Below are 20402 nucleotides of genomic sequence, written 5' to 3' on the forward strand. Positions count from 1 at the left end.
AGCTACCCTATGACCCAGCAATCGCACTATTGGATATTTACCCTAAAGGTACAAATGTAGTGATCTGAAAGGGTACGTGCACCCAAATGTTTATAGCAGCAACGTCCACAATAGCCAAACTATGGAAAGAAACTAGATGTCCATCAGCAGATGAATGGATAAAGAAGATGTGGTGTATATACACAATGGAATACTATGCAGCCATCAAAAGAAATGAAATCTTGCCTTTGCAATGATGTGGATGGAACTAGAGGGTATTATGCTGAGTGCAATAAGTCAATCAGAGAAAGACAATTATCATATGATCTCCCTGATATGAGGAATTTGAGAGGCAGAGTGGGGGATTTGGAGGGTAGGGAAGGAAATAATGAAACAAGAAGAGATCAGGAGGGAGACAAACCATAAGAGACTCTTAATCTCACAAAACAAACTGAGGGTTGCTGGGGGGAGGGAAGGTATGGAGAGGGTGGTTGGGTTATGGACATTGGGGAGGGTATGTGCTATGGTGAGTGCTGTGAAGTGTGTAAGACTGATGATTCACAGAACTGTACCCCCTGTGGCAAATAATGCATTATATGATAATAAAAATAATTAATAAAAAAAGACACATGGGAAAAAAAAAAACATGTCTTTTTTTTCCAGGAAGCCTTTTCTGATCTTCCCACCTAGATTGGGCTCCCTTTTCTACACTCTGACAGAGCACCATGCTTTTCTTAGAGGTGTTATTGCTGTTTGAATTGAACATTTGTGGGGTTCTTTGATTAAGACGTGTCCTCTGCGGCGCACTCTAGACTCTCGACTCCCCGAGCAGAGGGCCCGTGTGTTGCTGAGTCCCTGTCATTGGCACATTGCCTGGTGTAGGCAATTGAATGAATTAGACAGCTGTTTGTTGAAGTACATCTGTATCGCTCCATCTGTCCAATCCCCTGTCCTACATTCACACGACCATCTGTCTGCAGGACGGACTTTCACACCTGAATGGAAACACTCCTGCGCTCTCTCACCCATGCAGGTCCCAAGGCTTGGCTTCCTCACCACCTTCCCTCCTCCCCAGACTCTAACTCCTTTGTCCTGCTGCTTGGACCCTCCCTGATGGCTTTGCTTGAACCCTCCCTAGCTGTTCTGAGCTAACCTGGTTGATTCTGAACTGATCTCCTTTCATCCAGTGTTCACCACCTGCCCCAGCTACTCAAATCACCCAACGATCAGATGCCTTTCCACAAATAGTTGGGGCCCAGTGGAGGGGAGGTCTGGAGGCTGCTCAGGAAGATGTAGGCTGGAGCTGTATAGCTGAGTGGTTTAAATAGTAAGAAAGAGCTCTGGGCATTGATTTTGCTAAGAAAAATTACTCCAGACTGACTAACATGTTTCTTTTATATCTTGATTGTTCCCGGAAGAATTATGGCAGCTTCCAGTAAAAGGATATGGTTGTCATCAGCTCCAAAACCTCTCAAAACAAGTTTAGCATAGAAACCTCCTGAGTTGAGGGAAATTGGAAGGGGAGGTGAACCATGAGAGACTATGGACTCTGAAAAACAACCTGAGGGTCTTGAAGGGGCGGGGGGTGGAAGGTTGGGGGAACAAGGTGGTGGGTATTAGGGAGGACATGTGTTGCATGGAGCACTGGGTGTGGTGCGAAAACAATGAATACTGTTACGCTGAAAAGAAATTAAAAAAAAAGAAAAAAGAAACCTGCCAATAAAAGGATATTGGGCTGTGGGGAAGAAGAACAAATTTACTGGAAATTCTGGGCCAAGAGGAGCCACTGCCATTTGATGCGATGAACTCATCCCATCAGGGGAAGAGGAGAACTGCAGTGGCTGAGCCATGAGGGTGGGGGGGAGGGGCGGCATTGTGACATCCAAGCTGCCTTCGTCTCGAGGCGGGCTAAGGAGGTGGCCCTAGTGTTACTAACCACGCCATCCTAAGGCAGCGGCAGACTGTGCGTCTCCGAAGTCGGCCAAGTGTAAGACGCTGGCCAGGGCATGATGCCCACAGGGTCATGCTGGTTGTTAACAGCTGTGTCCGTTGTGATTGGTGAGTGAGGTTAGACAGTGTTGGGTGTCACCCCTACAAAAGCTAGCAGGGTGCTGTGGGCAAACCGAGGACTGATGCCCCTCTCGATGGAAGAACCACCACTCACCTACCGCTTTATAGCCGGGTGGTCTAAATCATAAGAAAGAACTCTGGGCATTGATTTTGTGAGGAAACTAGACTCCAGACTGACCGGCATGTTCATCTGGTAGGGATGGGGCCTCAGTGTTCGGAGATTGAGCTTCAGCCTTTTCAAGAAAGGACATAAACCCTAGTTCCTATGTGTAATCCGATTTACAAATGTTGGCAACTGTTTTTGAAAATACTTTAAGTGGCTTTTTAGACAAAGTAGGGTTGAATACAGCCTATGATCTACCCTAAAATTGGTTAAATTAAGTATGGAATGTTTATTGAAAGCCTCGTAAGGCTGCCTTTTCCACACTGTGCTGTCTTGGGATGAGGATGCAGTGGTTGGTCCCGCTGTTCTGATGGGCCGGAAAGGTGAATTAGCACATCACACAACTCATGAAAGGGATTAGCTCAGGCTGGCTGGAGGGCCCTGCTCTTCTCCTTGGCAGCAAAGAAACGCCATCTTGTGGGATTCTAGATTCAAACCCTTGCTTCTCCACCTCCTGCCACTGTTCCTCATTTGTAAAATAAATATAATAATAGGACTGATTCAAGGTTTTCAGCAAGATTTAAAGACTTAGAGTAATACACAGTGCCTTACACAGTGGCTGACTCGTATTTAGTTCACAAATGGTCTCCATGAACGAAATTGCAACTCATTAAAAAAAATTGCAAAAGGAAGTGATTTCCATCCCCAGCAACTCAACTGCTGTTTCCCATTCCCCTTCTTCAGGCACGTAATCCTCCCGATTCTCTTTTCTTCCCTAGAATTTGTTCTGGTTTGGCATAGGGAAAGCGACCATATTTTTACTCCCAGCCATCATTTTCGCTGTGAAGCTGGCGAAGTACTATCGTCGAATGGACTCAGAGGACGTGTACGATGAGTAAGTAGACAAATTTCTGCAGAGTTCAGGGGCGTGGGGGGGTCATTTTCTAAGTGGTACTGACCTCAGAGAGCTTGCGGAAGATGAGCTCTGATGAGATTACGCTAGGTCTTTTTTTAAGTAGGGGGTCACTTCTGTTCTGGAGTCTTCTTTGTATTGACTTTCTTATGCTTGTTTTAACGGTGTTATCCCTCTCGCTTACTCTTCTCAGCGTCCTTAACCAACCTTCTCGTTTCTTGTTTGCAGTTCCTCTGTCTTGGGGACTTGGCACTTTACTTTATAACTGTTTTTACTAGTTTTCATTTTGACTCTGTAGCCTACGCTTCACTCTGTGGTGACCCTGTATGCGTCATTTTTACTTCTCTCTCTTCCGTCTCGACCTGTGTCTCTCCTGAATTTACTCTGCCTGCATCCCTATCAGGGTAAAAAATGTGGGGGAGACAGCTATTGAGCTGTGATCATAATTTAAAAAAAAAAAATTGTATCTCCGTTTCTAGTATTTTATAGTGCTGAAACTGTATCGCCAAAAAGTAAGCCTTTTCTTTTTTAAAACCGTATTCATCAGATGGGACTGGGGAGGTCATCATAATTAATATATGATGGGCTTATAAAACAGAATTAATAACATCTTAAAATTACATAATGACATTAGATATGCCCAGATAAAAATCAGTGCTGATGTCTTTTAAAATGAGGCTGGCACACACAAAGTACTGAAGAAATGCTTGTTGAACTAATGACATTTAATACATTCAGTTTATTTATCTCTAAAAATGGTTGTTTCAGTACTTGGTTTTAAAGGAAGCAGAGTGTGAATATGCCTTTTTACCTTCTTTGTAGACTTCACAAATTGTCATGTACTTTTCATGACCATTACATTGCCTTTGTAACCCATGATGTAAATACTTCATCTTAGAGGTAACGTGGTGTTTTTGGTATATTTATTTTTGTTGCAGTATGGAAAATGGTAATATTGGTTTTCATAGACATCATTCCACTCAGACTGTATGAACAAAGTTTTTAAACAGACCCAACGGCACGAGTTCTTGACCTACAGCACCTCCAAATTCTGGAAAAGAAACCCTTCCCTTCCGGAGTTTACAGAGTTCAGTGATTTTATATGCAACATGCGCTCATGCGCCAAAGAGTGAAAAACCGTGTACACCTATTTTTTATTAATCTCTAGAAGTTTTGCTTTAATCATCTGAGCCTTCGATGAAAATTTCAATATGTAATACCTTCACTGGATTTCCAGGTTAGCTTTGGGAGCAAGATGTGAATTGTGTCCCACTTCCTTCCTTGGGAACTTAGACTTGTAGTTAGAGAACATTCAGCAAATCAGAGATGTGTGTGTGTGAACAATAAAAGAATGATTTTGGAAATCTGACTCTGATCTTCTTATTGACAAATATTCTGATATGATAGGTACCAGTTACATCACTGTGTCCTTTTCTTAGAGCCACTGTAACAAGCAGAGTGTGTGGCTTCATGCAGCGGGAGCATCTTCTCTCACAGGTCTAGAGGTTGGGGCTCTGAAATCCCCTTCCGAAGAGAAAGTGTATTGGAGAGTCTGTTCCTTGCCTTTCTTGTTGACTCTGAAGATTGTGACAGTGCACGGCGTTCCTCCGACATATCACTCCAGTCTCTGCCTCTGTCTTCACATGGAGTCTGCCCTTGGGTGCCTGTGTCCAAATTTCCCTCTGCTTCTAAGGAGTCATTGGATCAGGACCCGTCCTCGTCAAGAATGACCTCATTTCTATTTCATCACATTTGCAGACAAACTCTTTCCAAAGATTCATGGTTCCAGGTGGATACGAATTTGGGGGTGGGTGGGGGGAACACCGTGCAAGCCCCCACCATCACAAAGCAGCAATAGCAAACAGCCAGACAGGGAAGTGAATTTGAAGGAGAGCACCTGTACACACAGAAACTAACTTAAATAACCCAAATCACAAAAGACAGAAAAATGACAAATTTTATTAGACACATACAAAATAGTGACTCATCTCCTTCTTCATTTTACGTTGGTTTTTATTTAAGAACACGTTAATACTCCACTGCTCGTGAGCATTAAATTTTCTCTCTATCTCACGCAATGATGCCCAGCCCCTCCCACACAATAGATTCACGTGGCTGAGACTTAGGTCCCGTCCTTAGAGATTCTGATATAATTGGCTATGGGTATGGCCCAAACATGTGAAGTTTTACATTTCCTCAGGTGAGGGGTGCCTGGATGGCTCAGTCTGCTGGGCATCCAGCTCTTGGTTTCAGCTCGGGTCATGATCTCTGTGGTTGTGGGATCAAGCCCCGCATCAGGCTCTATGCCCAGTGAGGAGTCTGCTTCAGATTCTTTCTCCCTCTCCCTTTGCCCGTGTCTGCTCACACTCACTCTGTCTCTCAAAAAGATGGGTAAATCTTAAAAAAAAAAAAATTTCCTCAGGTGATTCTAATAGATGACCAAGGTTGAGAAATGCTGCCCTAGATTAACAGAATCATTTTCTGGGATGTATCGCATGTAAATCTCATGTACAACCTGGCTGAGGACTATGAATACAGCTCTACATGCATTTCATCCAAAAGGACCCTGTCCTCGAGGAAAGATAGCAGAGATCTGTGCTCCGATCGCTGGTGACTGCTCCTAGTCACAGAGGTGCAGATGCAGAAGGGGGCAGCCATTGTTGCATTGGTCTTTTTGAGGACCAGTTGCATTGCGTTCATACTGTCTTCTCTGTGGGGAGTCTACAGTGCTGGTAACATGGTCTCTCCAGCAGTCATGCCCAGTCAGGTCTTTTAAAGTCTGTTCTGCTTCTTGATGACATCATCTGCTGAGAAAGAGAAGGAATCCATAATGTCTACTGAATGTCATGTCCATTAGCCCACTGTCAGGACCCCTTGGGCAGCATATGACTGTAAATGTCTCAGACATCCAAAATACGGCAGAGCTTGGTCTCAAGGGCTTCTATAGTGTGCCCAGAATCTGCCACTCCCACAAAATTGGGCTTCTTGGGTTGTCGCAAAAGCCACAAGAAGCCAGAAGTTGCCACAAGATGGCAGCAGAGGATGCGTGTAATCTATTTGCAAGGAATCTTTTTAGAGCTAATAGGATTTTTGCTTCATCTTAGAAAATCAGGAGGAACATCACAAACATTCAACAAATGGCCAATAACATTAAAAAAAAAGAATAAAAGGAAAGAAAATCAGTTCAACTGCCGACAGGTACCATAGTCCTGATAGGCCATTTCGGTCTCCTTGGCTTGCCGATGAGACTGATCCTTGGCGCCCATCCAGTTAGTAGCGGGATTCCTCTGCCCAGGTAACAGCACAGGCCACCACCATTCAGGCCCGAACAGCCCCATTGGTAGTCGGACTCATCTAAGCCTGCACCTCCCCGTGGGCACCCTCATCGGGTACAGTAAATGTTTCATCAGAAAGCTACACAGCTGTCTTTAATTCACATGTCATTGTTCACCACCAGTTAGGTTGCTGGCCACGGCAGAGGAGAGATGATAAAGGCGTGCCTGACCCTTAAGAGTATTATCTAAAATAAGGCAAGTGCTTTTGAATTTAGCCCCTCATTTTCTACCAGAGTTGTCACTAGCACTGCAGGGCTGCCGCCCCCAGGGGACTCCATCAGCCTCTACCAAGATGAGCCTTCAGGAAACCAGACCCAGGCATCCTCAAACCTTCCTGGGAGCCATCTCCAGGGAGCCACATGCTCCCATGTGAGTCATCAAGGGAGATACGATGGGTCCCTAAACATGGAGCACCACCTTCTTGAGTGATGAGCACCTGTCTCTGGGACCTGACTTACTATTCTGGGATGTTCCATTTCCAGTTGTTATGAGAAATAAAAAATGTTTGCTTTCCCAGGATCTAAGGGGCCCAATGCAGGAAGGGGACACCTGGACAAAGTGATATCTGGCAGTAGTCCCTTAGCCAATCGCTCTCTGTAAGGGTCCAGCAGTAGGCCAGCAGCAGCGTGTCAAGTGCTGCACAGCAGGGAGCCATGTGGGCAGGAGGAAGAGCCCACAGGGTGACTCTGGGCACAAATGCCTCCCAACTGCCAGAGGCTCCACTCAGCACACTTCTCTCTGTCAGATCACTGGATTCCACCAAGTCCTTGGGGCTTACAGACCCCAGGTAGGTGGCCCATGGGGCTGCTTCTTGTGCACCTGCTACCCAGGTCCCCAGGAAGATTGGGCTGGTTTTCTGGTCAGTTTGTACTCCAGGCTCAACTAATTATGGGATGAGGCCCATATTGTCTCCTGTTCCCAAAGAGCCCAACTAAGTCCAGGCTTCCCACTAGGTTTGTGAGGTCTATAGGGGGTGTGACTTTTCCTTTACTGCCTCGGGAATCCATTATGAGCCTTAGTCCACAGTCCTTCTGAGAACTAACTGGAGGTTGTCCCCCCAGGACTCCACTCCTAAGCTGCTGCCCTCTGCTCTCCACGGGAGCCCATCAGCTTGATGTCATCACTGCAGGCCCCCTCAGGGGGCAAGAGTGTGAGCCTTCAGGTGCCCGTGGGGCAGGACAGTAAACATGTTTGCAGGGCCAGGCGAGCTTGCCAACAAATGATCTTTGACACTTTGTGCCAATGAGAATGAGTAAAAGGCACTGGCCATGTCCAAGACAGAATCCTGCCAAAATGTGTAATCAGTACAGCTGCAGTCGGAAGTCTGACAAGGCTGGGCTTCCAGAGGAAGCTGAATCTTGTTCAGGATAATCCACAATGGAAACACCCATTTTGGATTCACGTAAGGAAGAAAGGAGTTTTCAGTGTATAAACTCACAGCATTGGGTGTCATTGTGACAGCAACTGGCATTACCCGGCTGATGCACTCTGGTCCTTCACAAGCTTAGAACCTCGTGAGTGGGACGCAATCTGTTTGTGTTTCGTACAGGAAATCTATCTGTCAGGTTAATTGAACTGATGAATTTAAACTGATGGTCTTGACCTTCTCATCTCTAATACACACTCCTCCTCTCACACTTGGTGATTCAAGTTTATGTGAACATGGGCAGATTAAGCACAGACGAGTTACTCACCTTTTAACAACCGTCCCACCATCTGCAGGAAGGATTTTGGACCTGCCTGGGAGGTGCATATATTATGGCTGGGGACTAACTGCTTTGAATAAAGTGGCTAAGAAAAAATGTGAGAGTGAAAAATCCTTGCTGCCCATCCACTTGCAGATCTATTTGGGTCCGTGAGCTGCTGAAAGACTGCAGCTTATAATCAGCACTGGAGAACCCTCCGAAGGACTTCTTTCTGCCTGAAGAGCTCAAGTCGGATGCTGTCTGGGAGGCAACTGGCAGGTCTTCTCTCTGGTCGTTTAATAATACATATTTTGGGGGCACCTGGGTGGCTCAGTGGGTTAAAGCCTCTGCCTTCAGCTCAGGTCATGACCCCAGGGTCCTGGGATGAAGCCCTGCATCAGGCACTCTGCTCAGCAGGGAGCCTGCTTCCCCCTCTCTCTCTGCCTGCCTCTCTGCCTACTTGTGGTCTCTGTCTGTCAAATAAATAAATAAAAATCTTTTAAAAAAATAATTTAAAAAATCTTTAAAAAATATTAATACATATTTTTCAGGATGTCCCGCTGTCTCAGTTTGTTAAGTGTCTGCCTTCAGCTCAGATCCTGTTCCTGGGGTCCTGGCCCCGGGTAGATCTTCCTGCTCAGCAAGGAGTCTGCTTCTCCCTCTGTCTCTGCCCCTCCCCTGACTCTTGCATACTCATGCTCACGCTCTCTTTCTCTCAAATAAAGAAATATAGTATTTCAGTGTTGTCCTGAAGTCATATGTGTCCATGCTCTAGAAGTCAGAGCTGGAAAAACTTTGGACCTATTAAACATAGTGACCAAGTTTGTGTAGAGATACCCCTCTCCAACTATCTCCAGAACTCACCCCCACCCCACACCTCCCAGGGTCCTTGTTCCCTTCTGCCTCTTCTTCTCCTTCAAGTCTGTCCCCGGAGCCATGCCAGACCAGGCCGCAAACTGAAGTCTCACCAGGTTCTCCTCCTGCATTCTTCCAGAATCCTTTACTCAGGTGGTATCAAGCTTGGTTTGGATTTATGGTGTCACTTTTCATCTTTTTCTCTCCAAGCAGAAAGCTGGCTGTCCCTAGAGCAGGAGATCCAGTGCAACTGAAATGACTTTTGGTCAGTTTGCTCATTGTTCATTCAGTTTAAAATAACAACCACTCCTGATACTATTGTGATAAAGACCTCTTGTAAATAGATGCACAGCTCATGCTCAAATGACGGTGGGTATCATTGTGGTTAATCAGATGCAAATAGATTACCGAATTTCCATGGGCTTTGTGGCACCTTTGACAGCAGCCTGGGGAAAATGCACCGTTGTTTTTAGTGTCTCTGTGACCCTTTTGGAGTCTTGACTTCACCAGTCACTAGCTGTCTGTGGTCTTTCATTTCCTCCTCGCTGCACGTGGATAAGACTAGCACCTATCTGCTGAGCAGGCCCCAAGTGAGCTCATCATGCAAACTGTGTGAGTAATCGCTCACATCACAGCTGCTGTCACCCTCACCATGATGTTGCTCCAGCACTTTTAGTAAATGTGGGAGTGCTGTGGTGGGTCTGCCCAGGCTGTGGGTTTTATAAAGAGTCCTCTTGCCTGGGAAGATGGGGAGCCATTGCTCTGGAATGAATCTAGAATGCCCTCCTGTCCACTTCCTCATCTACCTTACCCATGACTTTCTTCCAGGGCAGACATAAAACCTATAGAGTCTGTCTGTGCTGAGAACAGCTGTCCCTTCTTGGAGAATAGTTGTTCCTTTGTAAATACAACCACATGTTTAGATGGGGGGCTGTTCACCCCAGAATCCTGCTCTTTGCCAGGGTGGAGGAGTCCAATGGCAGGAACATGACTCAAGCCCAATTTATCAAAGTCTTCCCCGGAGACTTCCACAAGGCAGCTCAGCTCAGAGCTGCTGACATCCATGTTTCCAACCATGCAGAGAAAAGCAGGGAGGGGAAACAAAGCACACATGCAGAGAAAACTGAGATGCAATGTGAGAACAGAGCTTCAGGTCCCAACTCTGTGGGACTGGTCTCCCAACCCATGGATCCATGATTTATAAGAAATTTCCCCCAAATTCTCAATTTTCTTTATTTAACTGTTTACATTTAATTAATTAATTGCCTAATTAATTAGTTCCTATTACTGAAAGCAGAAGATTCTAAAAAAACACAAAATCCAATTCAATCCAAAGACTATATGCTAAGCTTTTTCTAAGGTTCAAGCTTGAGATCTAGACTGGAGATGTCAATTCTCAGGATGACGACAGTGGCCAGAACATAAGTGGACCAAATATAATGACAAGTCAACTGTTATAACAGCAAAGTCTGTAAAAATTTAGGGGAACCCAGATAAAGAACCATAGATTTTGTGTGGGGGGGGGCACAGGAAATCAGAATGACTATTTGCCAAGTAGACAATGATAGAATGGAATTTTAAGACAAAAGTAGCCATTTGGCAGAGTTTGAGTCTCTCAAAACTGCTGAAATTTGGGCAGAAGAATGAACACTCAGATATAACTGAAGCCCAGTGATGGATACTGGACCGAATCTGGCTGGGATTCAAAAGAGTAAGTTTCTATATGTTGCCTTTAGAAACTAAGACTTTATTCTGTGGAAAAATGAAAACCACTGGTGATTAATGTTTGGAAGTAACAGGTGTCACCACTATAGCCCTCATCAGATACTGAGCCACAGACTAAACCAGGCCACCTTGAGCACAAAGGCCAAATCCTATTCACTTTGATTTCCTAAACTGATATTAACAACTGGCATAGAGCAGTAATGAGTCAGGATTGAATAAATGACATTCCTTTTCCTCTAGCTGTTGAGTGTCCTTTAACCAGTTGTAGGCTCATAAGAAATTCTCTCTGCCTCTGGCTAGGTTAGATGTCCCCACCCAGATCACCTCAGGTTCCCTCCTACACAGCAATTACCCCTCAATTGTCATGATTGAGATCCTTGTCTTTCCCTATACTGTCTGCATCTCTTTGAGGACAAGGACCATGTCACCTTGACTATATTCTGAGCAATGACAGAGAGAGCTTGGGTCCTTAGGTGTTTCATGAGTGCTCTCCAGATAAATGGAAAAAACAAGTGAATGACAGGATGAATGGATGATTGGGTGGCAGAATGAATGACATCTGGTTGGAGGTCAATCCTATTCTTCCTAGAGCCAACCAGTGTCTTTTTCCCCTGCTCATCCCTGACTTCCCCCTCAACAGCCCAGTAAGGGTACTTTGCTGCCTGGGTGTGAGTGCCATCCACTTGTCCTGGGTGTGCTTTCATTGTAACATCTTCACCTCTTACTGTGACAGAAGTGCAATGCATATGCCCACATGCCTGGTGGCTCACAGGGGTAACACTAAGAAAGATCAACTTGCCTTCTCCCTTTGCCAGCCTTCCAGGGTGGCAACTGGCTCTCTTTGTGACATATTGAAAATTCAAAAGGGCTACTAGTTTTTTTTCTGAGTGCTTCAGAAATGTTATTCAAATAAAAGCAGATGTATTTAAAGCATATTTAACCTGTTTTATAACGTTTTCCTTAAAAACAAAGATATAGAAAATGAAAACCTCGAGGTGATCAATGAACTTGCTTTCTGGAGAGTTTGTTATAAAATGCTAAAAAACAAAAAGCTTCTGCACAGCAAAGGAAACAGTCAACAAAACTAAGATGCAACCCACGGAATGGGAGAAGATATTTGCAAATGACATTTCAGGTAAGGGCTGGTATCCAAGATGTATAAAGAACTTATCAAACTCAACCACCCCAAAACAAGTAACCCAGTCAAGAAATGGTCAGAAAGCATGAACAGACATTCCACTAAAGAAGACATACACATGGCTAACAGGCACATGAAAAAATGTTCAACATCACTAGGCATCAGGGAACTACAAATCAAGACCACAATAAGGTCCCACCTTACACCATTTAGAATGCCAAAAAGTAACAAGACAGGAAACAACAAAAGTTGGTGAGGATGTGGAGAAAGGGGAACCCTCTTACACTATTAGTGGGAATGCAAGCTGGTACAGCCCCTCTGGGAAACAGTATGGAGATTCATCAAGATGTTAAAATAGAGCTACACGATGATCCAGGAATTACACTACTATGTATTTATCCCAAAGATACAGATGTAGTGAAAAGAAAGACCATACGCACCCCACTGTTCATAGCAGCAATGTCCACAATAGCCAAACTGTGAAGGAGACGAGATGTCTTTCAACAGATGAAAGGATAAAGAAGATGTGGTCCATATATACAACAGAATATTACTCAGACATCAGAAAGGATGAGTACCCACCATTTTCCCTGATATGGATGGAACCGAAGGGGATTATGCTAAGTGAAATAAGTCAAGCTGAGAAAGATAATTATTATATGGTTTCACTCATATGTAGAATATAAAGAATAGCACGGAGGACCACAGGGAAGGGAGGGAAAACTTAAGGGGAAGAAATTAGAGAGGAAGTTAAACTATGAGAGACTCTAGACTCCAGGAACCAAATTGAAGGTTACAGAAGGGAGGGAGTGGGGGTACGGGGTAACCAGGTGATGGGGGTTAAAGAGAGCATGTGTTGTGATGAGCACTGGGTGTTATACGCAACTAATAAAACATTGAACACTACATCAAAAATTAATGATGTACTATATGTTGGCTAACTGAACATAATAAAAAATAAATAAATAAAAAGTCATGGAACAATAAAAAATAAAATGTTAAAAAATTTATAATAACATAAAAGACTTTGAAACAGCCCTATTACCTGAAGGAAAAAAAAAAACATTATTAGTTTGATTCATTTGAAATTGCTGATATTCTACCACTTTTGATCTACTATAAACAGTAATTTCATATGGTGTAAACTGCAGCAAAAAATGTGCATTTCTTTTTAGATGGATTTAGAATAAAAGCCAAGCATTGCACATAACTTCTTATAAAATGGGTTCAAAATTGTGGTGTGTGAATCTGTATGTCTGATTAAGGTAAATAAACTTTACAGGCTTTCAATTTTCATTCATACCAAATACTCTCTATCAACTTTTTAACTGTCTCTTATTTTTCTAAAGGAAAACTTCAGCACTAAGTATTAATTGATTTGCTGAACAGGAATTCTGAAATCTTATGACTAATGAGGATTTTAAATTTGGAATGCAAATATGATTCAGTGGAGCTAAGATGAACACTTTTTTCCAGACTGGTTAGATTTTAGTTAACGTTTTCCAGACAATGTCTTTATTTTCTGACAGTAAGTTTTTAATGCACATGACCTGACCCTATAAATTAATATCACTTTGACGCAATGACTCAGCATTTTCTGAATCTGTTCTGAATCTTCACTTTTGAAGGAGGGACTGGTTTTTTTTTTTTTTTTTTACCAAGTTTGGCCTGGTATTACTGCAGTTAAAGCTCACCTCACAACCAAATTGCACCCACTGAGGAATCTGATACCTGCACCACAAGTACCAGCTTCCTAAGTCAAGGAATGATATTGCAGTAACAAACACATGAGAGTAAAATCAGTCTTTGAACTTGAAATCACCTGCATTCAACCACCAGCCTTAACCTGTAGGTGGTCACCAATTACGTTCAGACTTCAGGGAACCTCCAAGGAAACCTGACATCCACCATTTAAATCTTTGATGAAGAGAAGAACGACATTACACTAATCTGATCATGAGAAAAACACCAGACAAACTCCAAAAAGGGACACAGTCTCAAAATACTTGCCCACTCCTCCTAAAAACTCTCAAGGACATCAGAAACAAGGAACAGCCACATCATCATGGTCAAAGAAGCCTAAGGAGTCAAGACTCTTAAATGCCTTGTGGAACATTGGCAGGCATCCTAGGCAGAAAAGACCATTAGAGGTTGAAAAATTATGGGTGCAATAAAACCACGAATGTTTATAGCAGCTTTATTCTTATTTATTTATTTACCCAAAACATGGGAGCAACCGAGATGTCCTTAATAGGTAAATAGATAAATGAATTGTAGCATGTCCAGACATTAGTATATTACTCTGTGCCAAAAAGAAACGAGCTTTCAAGCCATGAAAAGACACAGAAGAACCTTAAGATAGTAAAGCTAGTGAAAGAAGCCAATCTGAAAACACTAAATTCTGTATGGTTCCAACAATATAATATTCCAGAAAAGGCAAACCTATGGAAAGAGACCAGTGATTAGCAGAGGTTATGGAGAAAGGGATGAACGGGTGGCATACAGCAAATTTTCAGGGCAGTGAAACTGTTCTCTATGAGACCATATTGGTAGATACATTTCATTACATATATCAAAATCCACAGTGTGTAGAACAGCAGGACTGAACTACACCTGAAACTATGGACTGTGGGTCACCATGATATGTCAATGTAGGTTCATACATTGCAGCAAATGTATACTTCAGTGCTGGATGCTGGCAGTGGGGGGGTTTCTGTATATGTGTGAAGATGGGACCTCTATGTACTTTCCACCCATTTTGCTGTGAACCTAAACGTGGCCTAAAAAAATAGCTTATTTAAAACTTCAGAAAGAACACCAGGTGAATTCTAAAGAGTTTGAATAACATATGGCTTCAATAATGATGTGTCGATATTGGTCCAATACTTTTTCTGTGTGTCATATAGTAATGTAAGAGATTAATGATAGGCTAACTGGGTGAGATGTGGGGGCAGGGGTTCTATTTTTTTCTACCTTTTTCTATAAATCTAAAACTTTTATTTTTTTTACTTTAACAGAATAAGGGGGAAAGAGGGAGAGCTTTTAAATGTACAAGTATGTTACTTCATTTCTAAAATACTAGAAGTGTCTTTCATACATGAGATTTATAATCGTGTGTCATTCACTGGGCAAGGCACTTTCTGTACACATCACATGTGAGCATAAAAAACCCTAGGAAGTAGGCATAATTCTCCCTCACATGCAGCTGAGATACCTACCTTCCAGGTTGAAGTAACTTGTCTAATTCTTACCTTTGGTGTAGGTTGGTTCCTACATTTCTAAAGTGGAAGTAATAATAGGGCTGTTGTACAAATAAAGTAAGATAACTTTTCAGAATGATGCTTGAAATATAGAATCACGGTGAGAATACTTGTGAATTATTATCACATCATCACCACCACCACCAAAATCATCACCACCATCATCATCATCATCATCACCATCATCACCACCGCCACCACCACCGCTATTACCGTCATCATATAGGCACCTTGAGGGAAAAACACTTAATATGTTAATTCTCTCTCCTCAACTGTAAAATGCGGACAATGTCTCGCCACTTTGATGAAATGATGATTTCATCATTTTGTTAGGGGACTATTTCTAATCTTTAACTCCCCAGCAGAGACAGTCTTGATGACATTGAGGCAGTGTTCAGATTTCTGGTTCTTAGCACTCTCTTCCCTGGCTTCCTCTCTACACCCTGGCTTCTATTTCCCATCTCCATTGAGGGGTTAGTTGGTGAAAGACACATGACCTTCGGCTACACATGCTACTTACTTTTCTCTTTTTCAAAGGCTATTTAGTTTGAATCAAAATGTTGAAGGAAAGGGAAGTCTTCAATATAAGTCCCACTCTTGATATAGGTTCATTTTCTTGTGTGAGGCATGTGGATTCTCTAAAGTGTGAGCTTGCTCATATTTCTGTGGAAAAACATTGGAAATATTCAAAAGCCCCATTGATGGCAGGATAACAGGTAGGTTTTGTCCTTCATGCCAACATTGGTAGATGACTAGAGGCTTTCTGGAGGAATGGGTTGAAATGACTTCTGAGGCTGCTTCCAAGCTCAGCATGAGTGCTCTGCACACCCTACTGGTAATGTCTGCCAAGGACACTGGAAGGATAGTGGATGGCTCCTGGGTTGCATACTGGTCATCCTCAGCCTGTGGAATAAAACCCTCAGCTTTGTATTCAAGACCTCTCTCTGACTTTGAGATCTTCCACCTTCTCCTGTCACAAACCTTCTCCTTAGGCAACTAGTTTACTTATTGATCCTCAAACAGATTAGAAACAGTTCTGTTCCATGGATCTGATATGGCTTCCTTAATGAGCTAAGTCCTACCTAGCCTGAAGGGTGTCTTTCTCAATAGGCTAGTCAAGGCTGTGAAATTCCAATATAACTTATTATCTGTATTTGTTACCATTAAAGGAGAACCTGTTGAAATGTAGATGGATTGTTTTTGTCCACTTTTCCTCCTTCTTTGGATAACAGAAGCCTTCTTTCTTGTTGAGAACTACCCATCCTTCACTCCCTGTGCTTCTGCTGGGCTGTCCACCTCACATCTCTGTTCCCTGCAACAGGCCCAGGGAATGTACCAGGGATAGGCTGTCAGAGTTCTCCTGGGCACTTATATGGTGCTAGGGATGAAAGGTCATGTTCTCTTCTACGACAAATGGAAGGACCCTGCCTGAGAAGACAGAGAGAGAAAGAATGTGAGAGAGACAGTCAGAGATTCAGAGGGAAATAGAGACAGAGAAGAGACTTTTAAACCTTTGAATCTATGTGTATGTGAACTAACTTTACTCCTTCCACTGCCCAGTAAATACGTTTGTCTTTTAAGCTAGTTGAAGTTGAATTTTTCAACAATTCTGATAAAAAGCACCTACACTATGCCAAGAACTGCTGTGGATAATGGGACATGGAGATACATGGAATAACAGGGCTGGGTCTTCTCCTCACAATGTAGATTGAGACAGATTCATGTCTCAGAACCTTAAGGCAACATCCAGAATAATCTGTTGGGAGGTTAACCAACAATGGACCCACAACCAGTTCAGACTCTGCCCTCCAGAGCTCGGGGCATTTGCTGAGGAACTTGGCCCACCTAAGCCTCATGTTCGTATTTGTACCATGAGAATCCAGAGTGGCCTCACATTTCTCTTGGCACTCCTGTGGAAAAAAGGGAGATGAATCTTTACAAAGTCGGTCTGCTGAAGGCCAGTTTCCCATTGGTCCTGGAAGCATGAGGAGGCAGTGGGAACCTGCTGTGGCCAGACTTGCTGGGGTTCCAAATCTCTCCAGGGCACTGTAGTATAAGTACATCATTTTCTCAGTATATCGAGATGTGAAATAATAACACAGCCTCAGCACAATGCTGACGCATACATACACTACCTGGGAGTGGTGATCTATTTTCTCCATGAACATCCTTGAAAGGGTGGGGAGCATAGACAATGATGAGAGGACCAGTGACATCAACAAGGAGGAGATGACATATGAGCTGAATCTTAAAGGATGAGCAGATTTGTGCCTGGCACAAATCTAGTGTGCCTGGCACACTAGGACTGGAAGAGCATTCCAAATAAGGGGAACAGCAGGATCAAAAGCAGGAAGGGAGTGAGCAAGTGCACCAAGTAGTCAAGAAATGTTGGGCCCATGGTTTGGTGTGACCCGATTGATTGGATGGTGTGTGTGTGTGTGTGTGTGTGTGTGTGTGTGTGTGTGTGTAAAGACAGGCTGAACCAATAGGGCAAGTTACAGAGCCTCGTCTCATAATGTGTCAATTGTTTGGAGTACAAAGACCAAGACAGAATTTGGGATGGGATCACAGGAAGGCTGTATGAAGGTCCATGAGAAGCCAGTGGTAGAAGTCCCATGTTCCCTCCCAAAGTTCAGAAACAATTCCTAGAAAAGATTCTAGAGTCCATGTGTTTCCTTCCAAATTTGCTTTGTGTTCTGACTTACAGTCTTCCTCCAGAAAGAATCTGATTGCTTTCTGAGATCAAGGTGAATTTTGTACTTTTTACGGTGTCACCTTGAACTGTATCTTTCTTTGGAACAATGCTGCTTTATTTTGCCCTTGTCCAAATAACCCACAAATCTGCCTGTTTATGGAGGTCAGGGTTTTAAACAGTGGTGGGAGGATAATGGAGATGGTCTCTGAGTGAACAATTTTACAAAAGGCTTAGAGTTTGGAGAAATAGCCACTTCCAATGGAATTCATGAAGGAATTCTGAAAAAAATGAGGGAACCAGTCAATATCCATATCTCTGTGGCCTTGGAATTCTCAAACAAATGAATCTTGAATGAAATACAACCATAGTTATGATTTTTAGTCTGTATATCATTGGAACATATTACTATGTTAGAAAATATGAGTTAAATTACAACCTAATTTCATATCAACACATCTGGATTTCAGGCATCTTAGAAATTCGGAAAGTCTCACAATGCTGAGCCCCATACCCCAAAGTATGAAGAGCTGATGGGACTGAGAGTTGACATGTAGAGAGGCAGACATTCTAGTTCACCGGAGTCCACACAATTCTTGCTGGTGTTATGTCAAAGCAAAATGTCAGATGTCATTTATCATCAATTCATTGAGAGTTTTAAGTAAAATGGGCAGCACAGGGCTTGGCAGCTAAGTTAGTTTTGTTATTGTTTATAACTCTCCCACAGATATTGCTGCTGGGGTTCTCATCCCATCAAGGATGGTCTTTGCAAGGCTGAGCTGTCCTCCTACCCTGGCTGCTGGGGGAAAGGGGAGGGCTTGAAGGAAGCAGATCTAATGCTCTGAATTTTCCCCACCCCCTACTCCTCTCCCCCCACACACAGAGGATTACACCAACCACTTTCCCTGCAGGAACTCGCTCCCTGCCGTGGGATGTGGCTGGGAGGACCATCATAAAGATAGATAGATATGTATATTGTAAAATCCATCTCCCTGAGCTTCTATAAAAAGGGCCTTTCCTGCCTGGCACAGCAGATGAGACAGCTGTAAACCTACAAACTCACTCTCACATCTGGGATTACACTGGATCTGCATACTCTGAATAAGGTAAGCGCCTAGCTCTTTTAAGAGTTTCATTACCTGTCCCCCTCCTAGGTCCTCAAGATCTCGGGATCAGGGGCGCCTGGTGGCTCAGTGGATTAAGCCTCTGCCTTCAACTCAGGTCATGGTCTCAGAGTCCTGGGATAGAGCCCCACATCGGGCTCTCTGCTCAGCAGGGAGTCTGCCCCCCACCCCCCCCCCACCCCCGCCTCTCTGCCTACTAGTGATCTCTCTCTCTCTCTGTCAAATAATTAAACTAAGTCTTTAAAAAAAAAAAAAACAAAACCCTCAGAACTTTGGGTCTGGATGCCACCAGGGACACTAGGGACTGAGTCCCAATGCCCTGATGAATTAGGGGGTATTCGTCTAGTGTACGTAGTTCTCCATCCTCCTTCATTCAGGAGCCCTTATGCCTGAGACTGTCACCCTTTCTCAAACCTAAGGAGAGCCCAAAAGCCCCTATGCAAACAAAATTCTGAATTTATTTTTATGGTAGAGTATGGTGGACTGATGTATTTCTAAGATTCATAATAATATGAATCATCTTATCATCAACTAAACCAAAGCAAATTGTAAGGAGTTCATAGTTTTCTTATTTGTTTACCAACATTATCTGAAAAATACAGTAAGTTTAAGGCAACCATCAATCAATAAGGGATGGTATTCAGGACTGGAAAGACAGGGTCTGGCTGCCTGTCCCATCTTTGTCACTTGCCCATTTGCATAATTTGTTTACCAGTATGAGCCTTAACTGTCATTTCTGTTATACCAGGGGATGATTTTTTTATTATCTACCAGGCATAGCTCTTGAGTGTATTAAACAAGGTGAGAATCAAATGCTGGCAGAGGGCATAGCACATAGTAAGCGGCAAAATAAAAATGCTATTTTTCTTCACCTTTCTTGTGTGTGTGTGTGTGTGTGTGTTTGCCTTTCTGTTTTGTTTTGTTTATTTTGTTATTTACTGGCTACCTGATAAAATCCATGTAATTTAGTGTACTATTTAAGGTCATCATTTTTTTTCTTTTTTTTAATTTAAAAAAAATTTTAATGTTATATTTCACTTACTCCCCTATCCACCTCCCATATGGCAACCATCAGTTTATTTAAGAGTCTGTTTTTTGTTTGTCTCTTTCCCCTTTGTTTGTTCCTTTGTTTTGTTTTTTAAATTTCACATAGAAGTGAAGTTATGGTATTTCTCTTTAGGTCAGATTTATTTCAGCTAGCATTATACCCTCTAAATCAATCCAAGTTGTTGTAAATGGCAAGATCACATCCTTTTCTATGACTATGTAATATTTCATTGCATATGTGTGTGTGTGCATATATATATATTTTAGCCATTCTGACTGGTGTGAGGTGTTATCTCATTGCGGTTTTGATTTGTATTTCCCTGATGCCAAGTGATGTGGAGCATTTTTTCATGTGTCTGTTGGCCATCTTGATGTCTTCTTTGCAGAAATGTCTTTTCATGTCCTCTCCCCATTTCTTGATTGGATTATTTGTTCTTTGGGTGTTGAGTTTGATAAGATCTTTATAGATTTTGGAA

The 20402-nt window shown here is 42.9% G+C and overlaps 1 protein-coding gene across 7 annotated transcripts in view; it reads left to right on the forward strand.

Moving 5' to 3' along the window:
- Positions 1-4434, forward strand: part of PROM1 (prominin 1) — a 111209-nt gene extending 106775 nt beyond the window's left edge. For all 7 annotated transcript variants that reach the window (XM_045997233.1, XM_045997232.1, XM_045997229.1 and 4 more), the window contains 2 exons: positions 2932-3047; positions 4004-4434. In XM_045997233.1, coding sequence (XP_045853189.1) covers positions 2932-3047; positions 4004-4058 — 171 coding nt within the window. In that variant the 3' untranslated portion in view covers positions 4059-4434. The remainder of the gene's footprint in view (positions 1-2931; positions 3048-4003) is intronic.
- The last annotated feature ends 15968 nt before the right edge of the window (positions 4435-20402 follow it).

Source organism: Meles meles, chromosome 2, assembly GCF_922984935.1.
Source record: "Meles meles chromosome 2, mMelMel3.1 paternal haplotype, whole genome shotgun sequence".
Lineage (NCBI taxonomy): Eukaryota > Metazoa > Chordata > Mammalia > Carnivora > Mustelidae > Meles > Meles meles.